The following is an 18,143-nucleotide window of genomic DNA, read 5'->3' on the forward strand; positions in this document are numbered from 1 at the left end:
TGTTGTTTTTTTCTCCTTTCAGATCTTTGAGCGTAGGCAAGCTGTGCATTTTCTAAAAACAGTAACTCAAGCTGTGGCACAGAGTGCCAGATAAGAGGAATGGTTAGTAGCGCACGGAAATGGAACCTCCCGGTTATTAACCCGCATCTGTTCCGGCGCGTAACAAAATCTGGGTGCCTTGAATTCAAAAACTGGGCTTCCTCGTCTTCTGCAATGTTTGCTGTCCTTGCAGTGCAGACCACAGCTTGTTAGTTTTTTTTAAAAAAAAAATCTGCTGGCAAGATAAAGCTTAGCATTCCAGTTGTTTATTTGCACCCGCCTCGCCTCTCACTTAATTGCATGACTAGATGGACAGTATTCTGTGACACAGCGCCATGGGTCTGTTTAACATAATGATACCGGCAGTTTTGTTCTCATTTCCTTTCCTAATAATCCTTCACATGGAATTTGCCTTTTTCGCAGTTGCCACACACTGACCCCAGGAACTCTTTTTCTGACCGTTCGCCACCAGTTCAGCTTCTATGAGCATATACGTGAAGTTAATGCTGGCTGGGGTGATAAGAGGTGCAGCCCAAAACCTGTTAGGTGAAAGCTACCTTAAAACACCAACCAATTTATTTACTGTTCCCCCAACAAATATCCTAGCTATACCCATGGTCCACCAGTGATCCTGCTCTGCATTGTTATGGATCCGTTGCTAATCCAGCTTTAAAGAGCAAGCAGACTCCTAGCTACTGGGTTGGCCTGTGATTGCTCAGTACTTGAATCTCATTACTACTGTATATAGAAATGTCATCACAAAGAAGCAACCAACACTGAGCAAACAAATAAATTCTTTAGGTTTGCTGAAAAATACTTGCTGAAGCGGCCTTACATCGTTCCCTGAGGAGGGGGTTTTGAACCTGGAGTCACTGGGCTAAGAACTGTTAATTTGCCCAGGTATTTTAGGGATGACTGCTGTTAGGTTTTGTGCTGGTGATCTTAACAGTGCTCAAATTGATTTAGTGTGCATAGTGTTGTTTTAAAATTGTGTAACCCACCATGAGATCTGGATGGCAAGTGGTCCATCAATGCCCAGAAATAAGTAATTAAGTGTTCCTCTGGCAAAGTTTGTGAATCTTGCATCAATACTTCCATGTCCTGGCGCAATATTTGTCTGGGGTGGGTGGGGCTGAAGTTGAGACAAGCACAGATGGTGCAGTGGGGGGGGGGGGAAACCAGGCAAAACAGAGATTCAGAAAGTCACAAAGTTTAGTTTAATTCAACATTTATCAGTGATGTTATCATAAGGCATCAATGTTCGTTTAAAAGGAATTTCCACCAGGGTTACATACATTCTCTCCGGGTGGGGGAAGGGTTGCAATAAAACAGAGGCCCAAGGCAGCCCAGGGTGCAAGGTGGGTGGGGGGCAAGACTCTGCCAGGCTGGAACTGCTGTCAAAGGGGGTGCATGCCAAGAGTGGCCAATTGTTTGCAATGTATCAGGTGGGTGTGTGGAAAGGGAGGGAAACCCCCACCATATCCCCCACTAATTTTAACTAAATTTAATCTCTGTTGTGAGGGAGAGACGAGCTTGCTGTGACTTCAAGGTGCCACAAATTAGGTGAAGCATCTTTCTGATGCCTGTAGTTCATTATTGCTTTATCAAACTTTAAGGCGAAACACTGACGCTGCCTGAAAATCAATTTAAAATCAAAGGATGGGTGGGGAGAACAGATACAAGCACCTACTATTTTTGTATGTTCAGACTGCTTCTGAGATGCCTCGCTCCTGTCTGCAATATGAGTTGAATGTGGCCTCTCTTTTTCCAGAACAGGCGACATTAACCAATGTCCTTGTTGAAATGTGGTGGCCACGAGCGCAGGCAAAACCCATGGCTGCTCCACACTACTTTGTGCAACAGACAGGGAAATGAGGAGGGGAATTGTGTGTGTCCAAAAACTGCAAGGGAATCACCGACTGCAAATCCCAAGGAAGAGTCCGCCACGTGTTCCCCAAGACATCTACGGTGGGGGGGGGGGGACTCTTCGGGCTGAGAAAAGCAGTGAAGTTTCAGCAAAGGAAGGGCCAGATACACGAAGTCACACACCCTTATCAGACAAAAACACACACGCTGAACATAGAGCAGCCTCCCCCCACACACACACTTGCAATTTGCACTCCCAAAAAAACCCAACCCAGTTCATTTCTACAGATCCTTTTTTGGTGATGCAAACTGTAGGTGCTGGGAGCCTGATACAGATTGGAGCCATGGTGTGAGAGGTCAAGGGCTTTTATCCCCACCTGGACCAAGTCCCAGTGCCTGTAGTTTGCCGCTTTCTCCCTCCCTCCTGCAGCCAGCACAGAGCTCAAGTAGGAGGAGGGCCAAAGAGCCTGATGGGAAGCCTCTGAGGTTTGCATCCATCCAGCCCATGAATCAAAGGGCTCCCCACCTGCTCTTTACAGGATCACAGCAAGCACCAGCATATTCTTGCCTACCACGAAGCGTTAAGCAGCCCTTCGGGCACACTCAACTCTCAAAAAGGCAAACAGAGTTAATTTAAAAACACACACGCATTCCTATACTGCCTCCACCCCTGGAAGATATGGCAATTCCCAGCACCCTGTTTGGATTTCATTGGAAGCCTCTTTGTAGACCTATTTGTTCAATCCTCAGCTCTCTGCTTCTTGCAGAAAAAGGCGCTCAGAGAGAGATATTAAAAACACAGCCGCTCCCACAGCAGGAAAATGTGACGCTACACCATTTTGTCCACTTCCAGCCATCTTCTGAAAGATGCACCAATGCCTCTACATACGGTTGCCCTTCCATTCACTTTTGACAGACGGGAGTTCGGCTGGCTGGTCAGAAGGGCATTGCATAGTCAATCTCTGTTTCTCTCTGCCTAATGGCCAGGAAGGAAAGGCTTTGCTGGTGGGCAGCATGGCTCTGATCTCAAGAGACGGCTTTGGAAGAAGCTGGCTTTCATATTCAACGGTTGCTTTCTCATCCAGAGAGAGAGAGAGAGACTTAAAAATGTCCTTAGCCAAGACTCAGGCTGAACAGGACACAAAGCATATCATTCTGCACTCAAAACCTAGGCTGTTTGTCCATTCCTATGACCATCGGGAAGCACCAACAGACCAGAGAGACAATCCAACAGAATCGTCACTTCTTCTGGCCTCCTTTAAAATGAGCAGAATTTGCACATTTAACAAATGTGGAAAGTTACCGGAGGATTGTGCCTGAGTTTGCCATTGCATCCCATTTGTTAATTTGCAATATGAGTTGGGGATACGAGTCATCCTTACCTGCTGTTTTCAGAGCTGCGTTCCAGACACTAATGAAGGATTTGCAGCGTAGTTTTAGGAAAACAAGCCCCCGGCCCCATTGCAGTTAGTTGAGTGGGTTTGGGTGTCAAACATCCCGCAGAGGAGGAAATCAGAAGTGAAATGAGGGAGGATTTCAAATCCACCCCGTCTCCTAGCCTTTAACGCTTGACCAGCTTGATGAAACCAAGGCATTGCTTGAAGGCATTGTTCTAAACCCTCCACCTCCTGAGTAACACAGTAAAAGAGCACAAAAACGGACTCCCCCATCACTCCTTTTCTGTTCTTTGCAGAACTGCCAAACCTTCAAATCTCCATGATCCTAATCGTGTTCCCCACTCCCTTTACTTCCTTGTCAGTGCACAGCCAGTGGCGACTTTGCCTCTCTGAAGGCCTGGAGGACACAGACCCTCCCAAGTGCCCGAGAGAGAACTCTTCCCGCTTGCAGTGGGAGAACAAAAGCCGCCCTGGAATCCACATTCATGATGCATCAAGTCAACAGATCCATCCCGTAACAGTTCCCACTTGCAGCTAGAAGGGGAGACATCCCTGATATCTGGCTGTGCCAACGAATCGGGCACCGGAAGGCACATTTGTGTGTGTAATGGGGGCGGGGGTGGGTGGGAGCGACGACAAGAGAGCCAATCTCCCCCCCCCAAGCTGTGGCACAGAGGGTCAGGAGGCAGCACTTGGTTCACGTTGCCCCTCGCCCGGCTGCTCCTCCACTTTCAAAGGCCCGGCATGAGCTGGGGAGCTAAGCAGACACGTTTACGTCCCTGAGAGAAATGGCACTGTGTGCAGCTTCTGGGGGCTTGTCCTCTACCACAGCAGCCAGAGGGTCTGCCATAACAGCTGCCGCATCCATGGCAAGGAGCGGGTTCAGGCCCTGCGTCAAGATCTGCTGAATGGTCTTCCGCAAGTTGGGGTGCAACTGGTTCTGGGTCTGGTAGAAAATGTCCAAGGCAAACGACTTCAGGGTGCCGGTGCAGAGGTCCTCGTACAATGGAATCGTGTACATCCGCGACATCTGCAATACAAATGGGACTCAGTGACCGTACAAAAATAAATATGCATTCTGGTTTAGAGCTAACAAGGAAAACTGATAGATCGGTGGTACTGCATAAGCCAGCCAAAGGACTGGCCTATTATTATTATTATTATTATTATTATTATTATTATTATTATTATTATTAAAATATATCACCCTTCATCCAAAGAGCACAGGACAGTTCATGACATAAAAATACAAAATAAGAACACAAAATACATAATGAAACAAAAACAAACCAATAACCCTCTCCCACAAAAACATTTTTATTATTGTGCAAACACATTATTATTGTATCCTAATAAAAGGAAAAGTACTAGAGAGCACAGCGGCAGGTATGTTCTATGCAAATGAGACTATTTTATTATTTTGCTAGTTATGCTGTTTCAAATGTGCCTTTTATATTTGACTTCACTGTTTTCTTTTGAAATGTTTAAGATATTTTTTTTTAAAACTTTGCTCTGCTAAAGGTGCATTCTGCAGTCGACCTCCTCTGCAGTATTTTTTTAAAAAATGTTTAGGATAATATTTTAGTTTCCTGTGCAATGTGTTTGAATGTTAATTGTATTTAACTGGACACATTATATTCAACTTTCTTCAGTAATGTTTTGTTCTGAATTGTTTTATTTGCTGTTTTAATGTAGGTTGTAAACTGTTTTGAGATTCCCCCCCCCTTAAAAATATAAAGCAGTATAGAAATGAAAATGAAAATAAAAATAAAAACAACAACAATAATAATTAATAATAATAATAATAGGGATTCAAAAGTGAAGATATAAATATATTGGCTTCTTAAAATCTACTGAAACACCATGAGTTGCACCCAAGATACACTCAGACGCACTGAACTCTTAACAAAATAAAAAAAATCCTTCCATGCATGCACACTCCTGGTGTATCTGAAGAAGTGTGCATGCACACAAAAGCTCATACCAATAACAAACTTATTTGGTCTCCAAGGTGCTACTGGAAGGAATTTTTTAATTTTGTTTTGACTACGGCAGACCAACACAGCTACCTACCTGTTAGCGATGTCCATTAATTTCATTGAGTCCTTCTTGTTACACCCTCATTTCTTCTCATCTCTTATCCCTCCTCTCTCCTCTTGGGCGATGCTTCTTCGCACCATTCCTACCCAGAGCCAGTGTGGTGTAGTGGTTAAGAGCGGTAGACTCATAATCTGGTGAACCGGGTTCGCGTCTCCGCTCCTCCACATGCAGCTGCTGGGTGACCTTGGGCTAGTCACACTTCTCTGAAGTCTCTCAGCCCCACTCACCCCACAGAGTGTTTGTTGTGGGGGAGGAAGGGAAAGGAGAATGTTGGCCACTTTGAGACGCCTTCGGGTAGTGATAAAGCGGGATATCAAATCTAAACTACTCCTCCTCTTCCTACCCACATCCAAACTTTTCTTCCACCTCTTGATTCCCTCCTCTGTGTAAAGCACCTCCTATGAATCAGGAAGTCTTGGTTTGGCTCCCAACCTTAAACTCGGCAGGCGGCCTTTGGCGAGCCACCCTCTCTCAGCCTCAGTCCTCTGCCTGCACTACAGGAAACATAATACAGTGGTGCCCCGCAAGACGAATGCCTCGCAAGACGGAAAACCTGCTAGACGAAAGGGTTTTCCGTTTTGGAGGTGCTTCGCAAAACGAATTTGCTATGGGCTTGCTTCGCAAGACAAAAATGTCTTGCGAGTTCCTGCGGGGTTTTTTCCCTCCCCCCCTTTCCCCCAAGCCGCTAAGCCGCTTAACAGCTGACCGCTAAGCCGCTTAACAGCTGATCGCTAAGCCGCTTAACAGCTGATCCACTAAGCCCGCTAAGCCGCTAATAGCCTTTTAGCAGCTAATCCGCTAATCCCTTAAACCTTTAATAGCCGCTAATAGCCGCTAAACCGCTAATAGCACTAATCCGCTACGCCGCTAATGGGCTTGCTTCGCAAGACGAAAAAAACCGCAAGACGAAGAGACTCGCAGAACGGATTCTTTTCGTCTTGCGAGGCACCACTGTACTGACCTGCCTAACCTCATCCAGCCCACCAATGAGTTCAGCCACCAGTTTCCACGTGCCGACAAACTGCACCACACACTCGGTCAATCAGCAGGAGTTCCAGGGTTATTTCATGCCCAAATATCACGCACCCGAGAGACACAGGGTGTTTTTAATCTGGAAGTTAGTACCTGGTTTTCCAAGAAGCGCCGGACTTTGTGAAGATCGGGATGGTAGTCGTTGCGGACAATGATCTGCAGCCAGCGGATGCGAATCTCCGCGTTCATGCCATCCAACTGAGCCGAGTAGCACTCAGAGAGCTTTGATATCACCTCTGAAGAGCACATACGGAAACGTTCAGAAATGGAACCAGGAGGCCTGGCAATTCTCCAACCCAGAAGGGCTTCAGATCCTTGAGAAGACTGAATTTGCAAACCTAACCCAACCACACCTTAATGCAAAAAATGCCCCTAGATTTTAGTCTGCCTCTGGCTTCCTCTGAAGTTCGTATAAGCGAAGGCAGCTAACATTCACTGCCATTCACAGCATGGCCGCTTCAGCTCATATGGTGAGATGCTCTGAACAACACTAAGGAGGAAATGAAACTCACAGGGACACAGGAAGCTGCGGTGGATCGTGCAGGTCCACTGCTCCATCTAACTCAATACTGTCTGCACTGGCTGGCAGTGGTTCTCGAGGCACAGAGACCTTTCTCAGCTCTACCTGGAGATGCCAAAACCAGACCTGGAATTTTTTTGCATGCAAAACATGGGCTACCCTTCCAAACTGCAGTCCTACCCCCAAACTGGCTACAGGCATGCTGATCCCAGAGGTGAGTGTAACAGTTAGACCGGATCTTTGCAATTTATAAAAAATACATGCTTTTGCCGTCTCTAGAGAATCCACAGCTGTGAAACACTGGCCAATTTGTTTCTCCAAATGGATGTGGCGAGATGCAGTGTCTTGCGACCATCTCTTTTGCTTAGGAGTTTCCTTACTGGCTAATAAGCCACCTGGCTGTCAGAGTCTATTACTGATAACTCTGGAAGACCTGAATATTTATTATTTGGTTATTGAATTCCTATACCACTTAATATATTAAAAGTATCTCTAAGTGGTGTACAAAGAGCTTAAACAACAGCAGACGACTCAAATATTACAAAAATACACAGTTACATATTGGAATGTTACATTAATACAAAGTTATGTGGGGAGAGAGAGAGAGAGAGAGATCAATTCATTTTCCTTCTGCCACATCCGCCTCCTCAGCCTCTGGATTCTCACCCAGGGCCCAAACAAACTCTCAGCAAGTCCACAAAAGTCTCACAACAAGAATAGTTCCAGCAGACATCACCCTAGTCTCCCACTCTTTATGAGAAGGCACAAGGCATGTGATATGTCCTCAGGCTGTCCACAGCTGTGTCCCATTCAGCTGCACTTGCCACACCCAGTTTCAGGTACAGCAGGTTTATCAAGTTTCCCAGGGGATCCTGTCCTCTCGTCCTCCAGCTCCATACTACTGGCTGGTCACTCATGCTCCCATTTTATACTTAGGGCTGTCTCCCACATGGACCTTTTACTCGCGACCTTCCAGTTTTTCTGTCTGAGCTACGTAGAGCTCAACGAAACTCACCTTCAGGCAGCGGAGACCCGTCCAGCAGCCTGTCAAGGAAGAGCACGGTCTGGAACGTCCGCCATTCTGCGATATCAATGCTGCCAGCAGCAGCCACAGCATCCAGAGGCTCTGTAGTCCAGAGGCTAAAGAGCGTCTCCACGGGGCAGGTCAGACTGGATCCCTGAGATAAGTCTGGCTCAATTAAAGGAGGACCCGTCGCATTGAGCCAGCGTTCAAACTCTAGTCCTGCAACAGACGCACAAAACAGAATCAGACAGGGAGCAGCCTGCGCTTCTTTTCAGTCAGGTTTCTGTGAGCATTTGCAGCTATGTTATACTGGATCAGGCTGCTGGCAGAACACTATCAGAACCGGTTGGCAGTGGTCCTTCAGCATCTCAGACACAAATATTTCTTCAGTCCTGTCCCTGGGGATGTTTTTCGCTCGTGATACCAGTGTACTGTTCAACAGTGGATGGTACTCACTAGAAAGGCTGTTGACTCTCTTTCATTGGAGGTTTTTAAGCCGAGGTTGGATGGCCATCTGTCTTGGACCCCTTAGTTGAGATTCTTGCATTGCAGGGGGTTGGACTAGATGTTCCTTGGGGTACCTTCCAACTCTACTGAAGGAATGATCGCCAGGCGTGGAGCATACTTCCACCCGCAGACAAAGCCACAGCTGTCTGAACATCATGCCCTCTATCTAACCTTTGATCTCTTAGTGGTCTGCCGTGCCCTGTCTGTGACCTTTGTCTCCTTCGTCATACACTGTGCAAGGGGGAAATGATGCGGTGGAAACAGGTGCCAAAATAACTTTGTACCACCCCACGATCTCAGGATTGGAAGATGCGTAAAGGTCACAGTCCAAAATGTATCTGACTGGTTTTGCATATTGTGCTAATAAAAGGAGCCTCCACAGAGCTAGCCGGCAGCTTGACTTGGAGCATGCTTGCCAGCGTGCTTCTGCACAGTTCACCTGCAATACTTTCAAGCCTTCACTTCACTCTACGATTCTGTGATTCTATGAAACTGGGACGTTCAGAATGCAAGACATGTGCTCCACAACAAAGTAAAGCAAAGCATGAGTCCCAAGTCTACGGACCATGTGCCAAGGCAATCTTAATCTCCAATATCACAAAACAATCATGCCTCTCCCTTCTCCCCACTCCAAGCCTTACTCAGATAATGCCATGAAATAGCACTATTATTGTTTACACTGCAGTCCTTGGATATGACACAGCTTGGGGTCAGGAATCCTGGCAGATCATCTGCCCCAGGACAGATCACACCAAGCTTTTAAGATCTTCCAAGGAGACCCTGCAGGTCAGTTCATGACCATTATTATTATTAACATTTCTATACCACCCTTCCACCTGTAGGTTTCAGGACGGTTCACAACATGAAATGCAAGATAAAAAATACAGAAAATATATAATAAAAACAAGAACTGACCAATAACCTACTTCACTTCCCACAATAATATTTTAAAGGGTATCATATGTTAATTAGCCCAAGACCTGGTAGAAGAGGAATGTTTTAGGCCTGGTGCCTAAAGGTGTATAACGAAGGCATTTCTCCCTGGGGAAAGCATTCCACAAATGGGCAGCCACTACAGAGAATGGTTTGTCGCCACATGGCACTGCAGAAGTGGGTCTTCTTGATGAGAGCAATACCCTATGATATCCCCTTCCTTGAGTAATCGGTGAGGTGGAGACTGCAATGAACTTTAAATGCTGCTTGAAAACTCTCGTGTTTACCCAAACTTCCCTGGACTCTGACTCTTAACTTTTTAATTTTCTGTTTGTACAATGCTCAGTTTGTGACATGTTTGGCTGTATCCAACAAAGAAGGTCCAGTGAAATTAATGAACCTCAGTCAGTCACATCCATTATTTTCAATGGGTTTATTCGGAATAGGGCTGACATTGGATACTACTCCTATTTTTTTCTTTTAATGTAGATTTTAGCAATGGATCAGAATGGAAGATGGAATATATCTGGTAAGGCTTGGGCTGGATATAGAAGGTTTTTTAATATGACCCAGGGCTACGGCGATTCAATGAGCAGGTGACCTACAGGGAATATCTGGGGATATGCGCACAAAAGGATTGGACTTGCATGGTCTTATGCTGGACCACTTTGAAGAATTGCAGGCATCCTTGCCAAAACAAACTAACAGTGGAGGCTGGCATTCCAGTTAACCGCATGTGCTTTGACAGGAAAAGTAGATGCACACCAGATAAGCCTGATTTCCCACCCAATCTGCATGTGGGGTTCATTTTGTTGCTCTGAGCAGTTTCAATTTCTCTGAGACACAACCCCACGGCTTTGCACAAATCTGTGGGTTGTTTAAAACACAACCCTAACAAGTGGCAGGGAGTGGCAGGCAGTTCCACAGGCTCAGGAGGGCCTTCAAGGAATTTTGCAGCAGTTTAACCTGCCTGCTCAGATGGAGGAGCCAAGCGCACCCTCACTTGCTTCTGGGATCAGCTCCACCTTAGGAAGAGTACGTACTCTAGAAGACAGGCTAGAAATCCACCACATAAAATCCACAAAATGTGAAGACAGGTGCCGTCTCTACTGAAGACCTTCACCACTCAACAAGCCTTTTAAGTGGAGTTATTATTATTCTTATTATCCTAATCTGTATCTGTATTGGATCTGAACTGTTTTTACACACGAAACTGTCTTATGCATGTCTTCATCGCTGATGTTTTCACTGTTAAATCGCTTCAAGGTGTTTCATAGGAAGCAATTCATAAATGGAATTAAATAAACAAGCGACATAATTCTGTCGAGCCTGGTTTTCTTTCTTTCTTCTCCTCAGCACCTTTTAGAGATGATTTTCATGATGGATCCTTCTTTCTGCTGGCAGCCACAACACCAACCAGTCAGAGAGGGGAAGGAGGACGGGGCAAACTCTTGAAACTGCAGATGGTAGCCCATGGAAAATATATAGCTTGAAACTGAGCAGAAATTAAATTAAATACAAATACAAGCCACCCAGCTCTCCACATGTCTTTGCTGCAGGTCACACCCTGTTAAATACTTCCCTTTTCTCCTCCCAGCTCTAAGTGGTGTGAACTTAGAACAGCAACAGCATGAACTATATTCAGATTCCAGTATCAGTGATGAGTCAGCCATCGAAAGCAATTCACAGTTGTGACTTCCTTGAACCAAGCCCCTGGCTTCTCCCCCTTTGCTACGAATTGCAACCTACAGATTTAGCTTAAGCTGCAACAGTGCAAGAAAGAGTTGAATCACTGGCAGGCCAGAGGGGACAGCTCTTTGCTGCTTCTCATAGAATCATATAATTGGAAGAGACCTTCCATTGACCCCCTGCAATGCAGGAATCGCAACTAAAGCACCCAGGACAGGTGGCTAGCCAAGTTTCCAATGAAGGAGAGTCCACCACCTTCCAAGGAAGTCTGCTCCACTGCTGAACAGCTCTTACCTAAGGGACCCTCGTACCCACAGGACCACCTCTCCTGGTATGTCCCACGGAGGACCTTACGGTCTTCAAACAAAAACGTCTTGGAGGTCCCGGGCCACAGGGAGGTTAGGCTGGCCTCAAACAGAGCCAGGGCTTTTTCGGCTGTGGCCCCGATCTGGTGGAACGCTCTGTCACAAGAGACTAGGGCCCTGCGGGACTTGACATCTTTCCACAGGGCCTGCAAGACAGAGCTGTTCCACCAGGCCTTTGGCCAAGGCACAGTCTGACCCCCTCCTTTGGTAATTCTCATAGAACTCTAGCCCAATCGTTGCCATTAATTTGATTTTGAATTGATTTTAGAATGAATTGATTTTAGAATGCTGTGTTACTTTTTTTGTTGTGAGCCGCTCTGAGCCCGGCTTCGGCTGGGGAGGGCGGTATATAAATTATTATTATTATTATTATTACTACTACTACTACTACAGACAAGAAGTTCTTCCTGATGTTCTTGTAACTTGAAGCCCTTGGTTCAAGTCCTACCCTCTGGAACAACATTAAGCAAGCTTGCTGCATCTTCCATATGGCAGCCCTTGAAGATGGCTATCACATATTCTCTCAGTCTCCTCTTTTCCAGGCTAAACATTCCCAGCTCCTTCAACCGTTCTTCATCAGGCTTGGTTTCCAGACCCTTGGTTTCTCCCATCTCATTCAAGCCTCTACACCACCTGACTGCCAAAGAGGCCCACACAAAGCACCACGACTGTGGAGCCGTCCCCTCTCTGTGTCCCTGTCTGAATGGCACAACAGCTGCTGCACTGCACACCCACGGAATGAAGTTGATGTTAGCGCAGAAGCTCCCAGGGTCATTTATTCTCACCGCGCTTCAATGAAAGCAAAAACAGCCAATGTGTTCTTCTCTACCTGTTCTGCTCTCAATGCATTGTTCTTTCAGTTCTGGAAAGAAAGCCAGGAAGGAATCCAAGAGGTCTTGGGCCACAACACTAGTGAACTTGTACTTCTCAATGTAGGCCTGGAAGAGAGCCGGGAGAATGGGTCAAGGAGTTGGCAAGTTTCAGGGGAAAGAGAAAGACAGTTAAGCAGCAAAATCATATATATAACGGGGGAGGAAGGGCAGTAACGGAGAAGGCGAAGGGGAATGGAACAAGCATGCAGGAAAAAGTGAAATGCAACAGGGAAGGAAAGTCTATTTCCCACAGGAGACTGCATAGGGGGGAGAAAGAGAGAGAGAGAGAGAGAGAGAGAGAGAGAGAGAGAGAGAAAGGAAGGAAGGAAGGAAGGAAGGAAGGAAGGAAGGAAGGACTTATGTAAACCCACATTACCACTAACACCCCAAATCATGAAACTCCTTCCTCCTAAAGATTCACTAAAGGACATTCATCTGTCACAAGAACTTCCTTTAAATTATTTGGCACTTCAGTCCTTTAGGAAGGCCAGGCTGAATGCAGAAATAAAATATATAATGCTCCAAAAAGTTGTTGGTAATTGGAGAGCAGGGATGCAACTGGCAGGCACAACAGGCAGCATCTCTTGGTGTACATGAACACAAGGCTCAGGCTAATCGCAGAACGAGCCCGAAGCCACGCCTGAGAAAAACGCCTGAGAAAAACCAGTGGAGATTTATCTAGCATACATTGCCATGTCAGCTGCTTAGATCAGATTAGAACAGTATGCCCCGCTTTTCTATTAAAATATCACTCAGAGCAGCTTACAGTGAAAAACAAAAATACAATATAAGGATACTAAAATGAAACAATCAACGTATTAATATTAAGAACAACAGTAATATATATCCCCGTAGGGCCACATTCTCAAGATGGGTGTTTGCCATGAAACCCCTTCTATCTTGTCTTCCTTCTCCACTACCTCCCAACTCATTGCTTTGACCGGTCTTGAAAGACCTACATTGGCTCCCAGTACATTTCAGGGCACAATTCAAAGTGTTGGTGCTGACCTTTAAAGCCCTAAACGGCCTCGGTCCAGTAGACCTGAAGGAGCGTCTCCACCCCCATCGTTCTGCCCGGACACTGAGGTCCAGTGCCGAGGTCCTTCTGGCAGTTCCCTCGCTGTGAGAAGCCAAGTTACAGGGATCCAGGCAGAGGGCCTTCTCAGCAGTGGCGCCTTCCCTGTGGAACGCCCTCCCACCAGATGTCAAAGAGAAAAACAACCATCTGACTTTTAGAAGACATCTGAAGGCAGTCCTTTTTAGGGAAGCTTTTAATGTTTAATAGACTGTTGTATTTTAATATTTTGTTGGAAGCCGCCCAGAGTGCCTGGGGAAACCTAGCCAGATGGGTGGGGTATAAATAATAAATTATTATTATTATTATTGACTGAGTTGTTTTAATTGGGACCCTTTGCTGATCTATTTCACTGAGCGGTCTCCTTCAGAGGTATCCTCATCTAACAAACAGCTGTTTTCAAGCCCTTGCTTAAAGCATGCCCTACTGCCTCTCCTCCTCCTTTTCTAAATTTGACATCCCTCTCTTTCTCCTGGGTGTCCCAAAGGGAAATGCATACAGGTAAGAGTCTCACATACATGCACACGGACACACCCCACCTCTGAAACCCAAGTTACTAACTCGAAGGAAGGCATCAAAGCGTGCTGGGTCTCCACAGAGCTGAGACAGGTAGTAAACAAAGCAGTAACCTTTCTCGTACGTGAAGAGGTTCATCAGATTGCTAGGATTCACACCTGTAAGACCGAGGGATGGGGGATAGGCAAGGGGAGGGGAGGGAAGGAGAGAGAGAGAGAACACAGTAGTATCTTGGTAAAGCTGCAAGCAAAAATGCCACCAGAAGCTTCCTTGGTCCACAGCTTTTCCCCCTCCTCCTTAGATTACGGCTTTTAATGACTTATTTATACAACATCATCAGTGTCTATGGTGCTCCATAAAGTTTCAGAAGCAAAACATGAAACAGGCCCCTGCAACCCCACATGCCAAGAGTTTGCAATCTAGAGCAGGAAATGGAGAAGGCAAGAGAGAGAGGCACGAATCTGTGGTCACAGCCACACTTCTTCAACCAGGCATTTGGTTGATTAGGATTCTATGGCTTTTAAAATCTGTTTGGGGGGGGGTATTGCCTTATTTTTGTTTTATTATGTATTTTATATTCTCATTTTCTGTTTTTCTGCTGTGAACCACCCTGGGATCTTGGAAAGGAAAGGAAAGGAAATCAGGAAGACCAACATTTTAATAAGGAATGGGGAAAATTTATAATTTATCTTAAAAACCATTGTAAACAGCTAAAATTGTTAGTAGGATTGGAATAACACTTGTAGTTTAATGGTGAATTTTGGACACAATGGAGAGGTAAAAGATTTGGATTGTTCTAAAAGATGCAAGAGGAAATGATTAACAATAGGACCCACAAAGGGGAGGAGGGAAATCCAGGAGATTCTTAGGAATCTTGTTTCTATGTCGTATGTTGGATATGTGAGTGTAAAATTTTAATCTGAACCCCCCCCCCCCAAATAAATAAATTTATAAAAAGGGAAGGGAAGGAAAATAAAAATAAAATAGCACCCTTGTACCACTTTCATAGTTTCCTCTAAAGGATCTTGGGTGCTGCAGTTTGTTAAGGGTCTCCTAAGAATTCTCATCACTCTTTACAAACTCTTTTCTTCACTTGGGAGAAGCCACAGCTGTGAAAGTGGCATAAGAGTGTTTCTTGGAGGAAGCACACAATGAAGGGCCTCAGATGGTGATCACAGGGTCTGGGTTGGTTCATATGGGGAGAGACAGACCTTGAGGTATTACCATCAAGTCATCTAGCAGTTAGGCCTTAGTAATCTCCTGGGGTTCTTACAGTGCAATCCTACAGAGTTAAGTGGGGCTTAGGCTTACTGTCAGGCAGTAAGCACAATTCCAAGTGTTGGTGTTGACTTTTAAGGCCCTAAACTGCCTCGACCCAGCATACCTGAAGGAGCGTCTCCACCCCCATTGTTCTGCCTGGACGCCGAGGTCCAGTGCCGAGGGCCTTCTGGCAGTTCCCTCACTGCGAGAAGCAAAGCTACAGGGAACCAGGCAGAGGGCCTTCTCGGTAGTGGCACCTGCCCTGTGGAACGCCCTCCCATCAGATGTCAAAGAGATAAACAACTACCGTATTTTTCGCTCTATAAGACACACTTTTTCCCTCCTAAAAAGTAAGAGGACATGTGTGTGCATCTTATGGCGTGAATATAGGCTGCACAGCTATCCCAGAAGCCAGAACAGCAAGAGGGATCGCTGTGCAGCGATCCCACTTGCTGTTCTAGCTTCTGGCTTAACCGCACGAAGCCTCTTCAGGGCAGGGGGAGCCTTCATCCCGCTGCCCTGAAGAGGCTTCGTGCGGCTATCCCAGAAGCCAGAACAGTGAGAGGGATCGCTGCGCAGCGATCCCTCTTGCTGTTCTGGCTTCTGGGATTCAGAATATTTTTTTTCTTGTTTTCCTCCTCCAAAAACCAGGTGCGTCTTATGGTCTGGTATGTCTTATGGAGCGAAAAATATGGTACCTGACATTTAGTAAAGGTAAAGGTACCCCTGCCCGTATGGGCCAGTCGTGACCGACTCTAGGGTTGTGCGCTCATCTCACTTAAGAGGCCGGGAGCCGGCGCCATCCGAAGACGCTTCGGGGTCACGTGGCCAGCGTGATGAAGCTACACTGGTGAGCCAGCACCAGTGCCGCACACAGAAACGCCATTTACCTTCCCGCTATAGAGCGGTACCTATTTATCTACTTGCACTTAGGGGTGCTTTCGAACTGCTAGGTGGGCAGGAGCTGGGACCGAACAACGGGAGCTCACCCTGCCGCGGGGATTCGAACCGCCGATCTTATGATCAGCAAGTCCTAGGCACTGAGGTTTTACCCACAGCGCCACCCGCGTCCTGACATTTAGAAGACATCTGAAGGCAGCCCTGTTCAGGGAAGTTTTTAACATGTGACATTTTGTTGTATTTTTAATCCTTGTTGGAAGCCGCCCAGAGTGGCTGGGGAAACCCAGCCAGATGGGCTGGGTACAAATAATAAATTATTACGATTAGTAGTAAGAATTGCAGCCTTATAGACCCTTCTGTAGTCAAAGAATGTAAAGAAGCAGGGAGATGAGGGAAAGAAGGGAACCCGGCAATGCAGGGGCGTGTTGTGGGACTGAAATCCAAAATAACCACCTCCATACTTTATCGTGAAAGCTCGTTGCCTATCCCTAATTTAGAGCAGCATTTTGATAACTTCCACTGTGCTGTGATATTTCATGTTTGGCCTCTCTCTGCGACACTGAATTTGCTTTGTGGAACTGACCCAAGAAGCAGCCACCTATTTCAGGCTTCAAGGGGTGGAGGGGCGGGATGAGATTACAGCCATGATAGCAGAAGCTCATGCATAACAGGAAGCCAGAGATGGTCAGGGTGAGCCGGCCTGTTTTATAGAAGCCGAGACCCAGCCGGCTAATCTCAACGCAGGACATACCTGGCTCCAGCTTCACCTGAAGCTTGCTAACAGGGTTGTCCTCCCCAAGGAGCTTCATCTGCCTGTGGAGGGCATCAAGGCGGAAGGCAGTCTCCAGGCACGTAAAGGCAGCACCTGCACACGAAAACAAAATGTATTGGTGCCTGAAGCCTGCAGCCAAAAATCTGTCTGTGCATTTCAAAAAATACATGTGGACTTCAGCTTCCCTTCCCGTTGCAACTCCTAGCCACCTCTTTTCTCTGGTCATTCTCTCTCCCAGTCCCTCCGGCCCTCTCACACACCTCTCGTGGCCTTCTGCTTTTGCCTTCCCTCCTCTGGACCGCTCCCAGTTCCAAACCCCATTTCCTAACCTCCCTGTGACCCACCCTATTAGGCCTGCTCTCTTCACCGGACCTCACCATTCTGACCCAGTCCTTGCTACCATCTGGACAGCTCACCCACTGGCAGACTGTCCCCACCCTTCTGTGACATCATGGAAGGCCACCCAAACACTACAAGAAGCTACATTGCCAAATTGCAAAACCCTTCCATCTTGGCATTATAATTAAGATTCAGGGAAAGAAATTAGTTCATTCAGCCTTACAACAATTTTCCAGAGAAGGAGTGGGCGCACTTCAGGTTTGTGGCATCTGCTTCCTCCCTTTTTCACTAAAACCCCAAGGGAACCCAACTGGAGCCAACTGCAAAATAGTGGGTAGGATATAGACTTGGAATCGGTGCAAGGTGCCTCTGAGCACACGCTTAGCCCAGGAATTTATATCCAGAACCTCAACTGAGCTCATAGTCCTTCCACACAAAAATCCACTCCTGGTTTCCCCCCAAAGCTTTCTTTAGTACAGCAGCTTAATTTAGAGAATTCTGATCTACTGCAGATTGTCCAGACATCTACCAGTTGATTGTAATCAATCTTCTGCCCACAACTGCTGTGAAGTAGGTCACTGCTTCAGGAACTGGTGAAATGAAGGCCAAGAGCAAGCAGCTAATCTGAGATAAATGACCAAGTTGAAATCCTGGGCTTCCCAAGAAACACCCATTGTTCAGCAGAGGAGATGGCACAGGATCTCAAGGAAGCAGGTGATGGAATGGTGTAAACTTTAGGGCTGTCACCCTAAAGGCAATTTTAAATCAAGTTATGTGACAGCTGCTACCACATGTTGAGCTGTTCAAGTGCATCACATAAACTGGGACATTTTCTGCATGGAACTGGAAACCTTTTCATGTATCAGTTAACCAAGAATCAAGCTGCAACCCACAATTCATCAACTCCAGAGCAGTCTCATTAAAATTCAGTTGTTTC

At 46.3% G+C, this 18,143-nt stretch overlaps 1 protein-coding gene across 2 annotated transcripts in view; it reads right to left on the minus strand.

Annotated features, from left to right (window-relative positions):
- Positions 1 to 1,233: 1,233 nt before the first annotated feature.
- Positions 1,234 to 18,143, minus strand: part of RNPEPL1 (arginyl aminopeptidase like 1) — a 30,537-nt gene continuing 13,627 nt past the window's right edge. For both annotated transcript variants that reach the window (XM_083442042.1, XM_083442041.1), the window contains exons 6-11: positions 16,847 to 16,960; positions 13,981 to 14,093; positions 12,302 to 12,410; positions 7,970 to 8,197; positions 6,528 to 6,670; positions 1,234 to 4,332 (exon numbers count right to left, since the gene is read on the minus strand). In XM_083442042.1, the coding sequence (XP_083298168.1) occupies positions 4,060 to 4,332; positions 6,528 to 6,670; positions 7,970 to 8,197; positions 12,302 to 12,410; positions 13,981 to 14,093; positions 16,847 to 16,960 (980 nt within the window). In that variant the 3' untranslated portion in view covers positions 1,234 to 4,059. The remainder of the gene's footprint in view (positions 4,333 to 6,527; positions 6,671 to 7,969; positions 8,198 to 12,301; positions 12,411 to 13,980; positions 14,094 to 16,846; positions 16,961 to 18,143) is intronic.

This window comes from Podarcis tiliguerta (genome assembly GCF_965153285.1).
Source record: "Podarcis tiliguerta genome assembly, chromosome: 5".
In the NCBI taxonomy this organism is placed as follows: domain Eukaryota; kingdom Metazoa; phylum Chordata; class Lepidosauria; order Squamata; family Lacertidae; genus Podarcis; species Podarcis tiliguerta.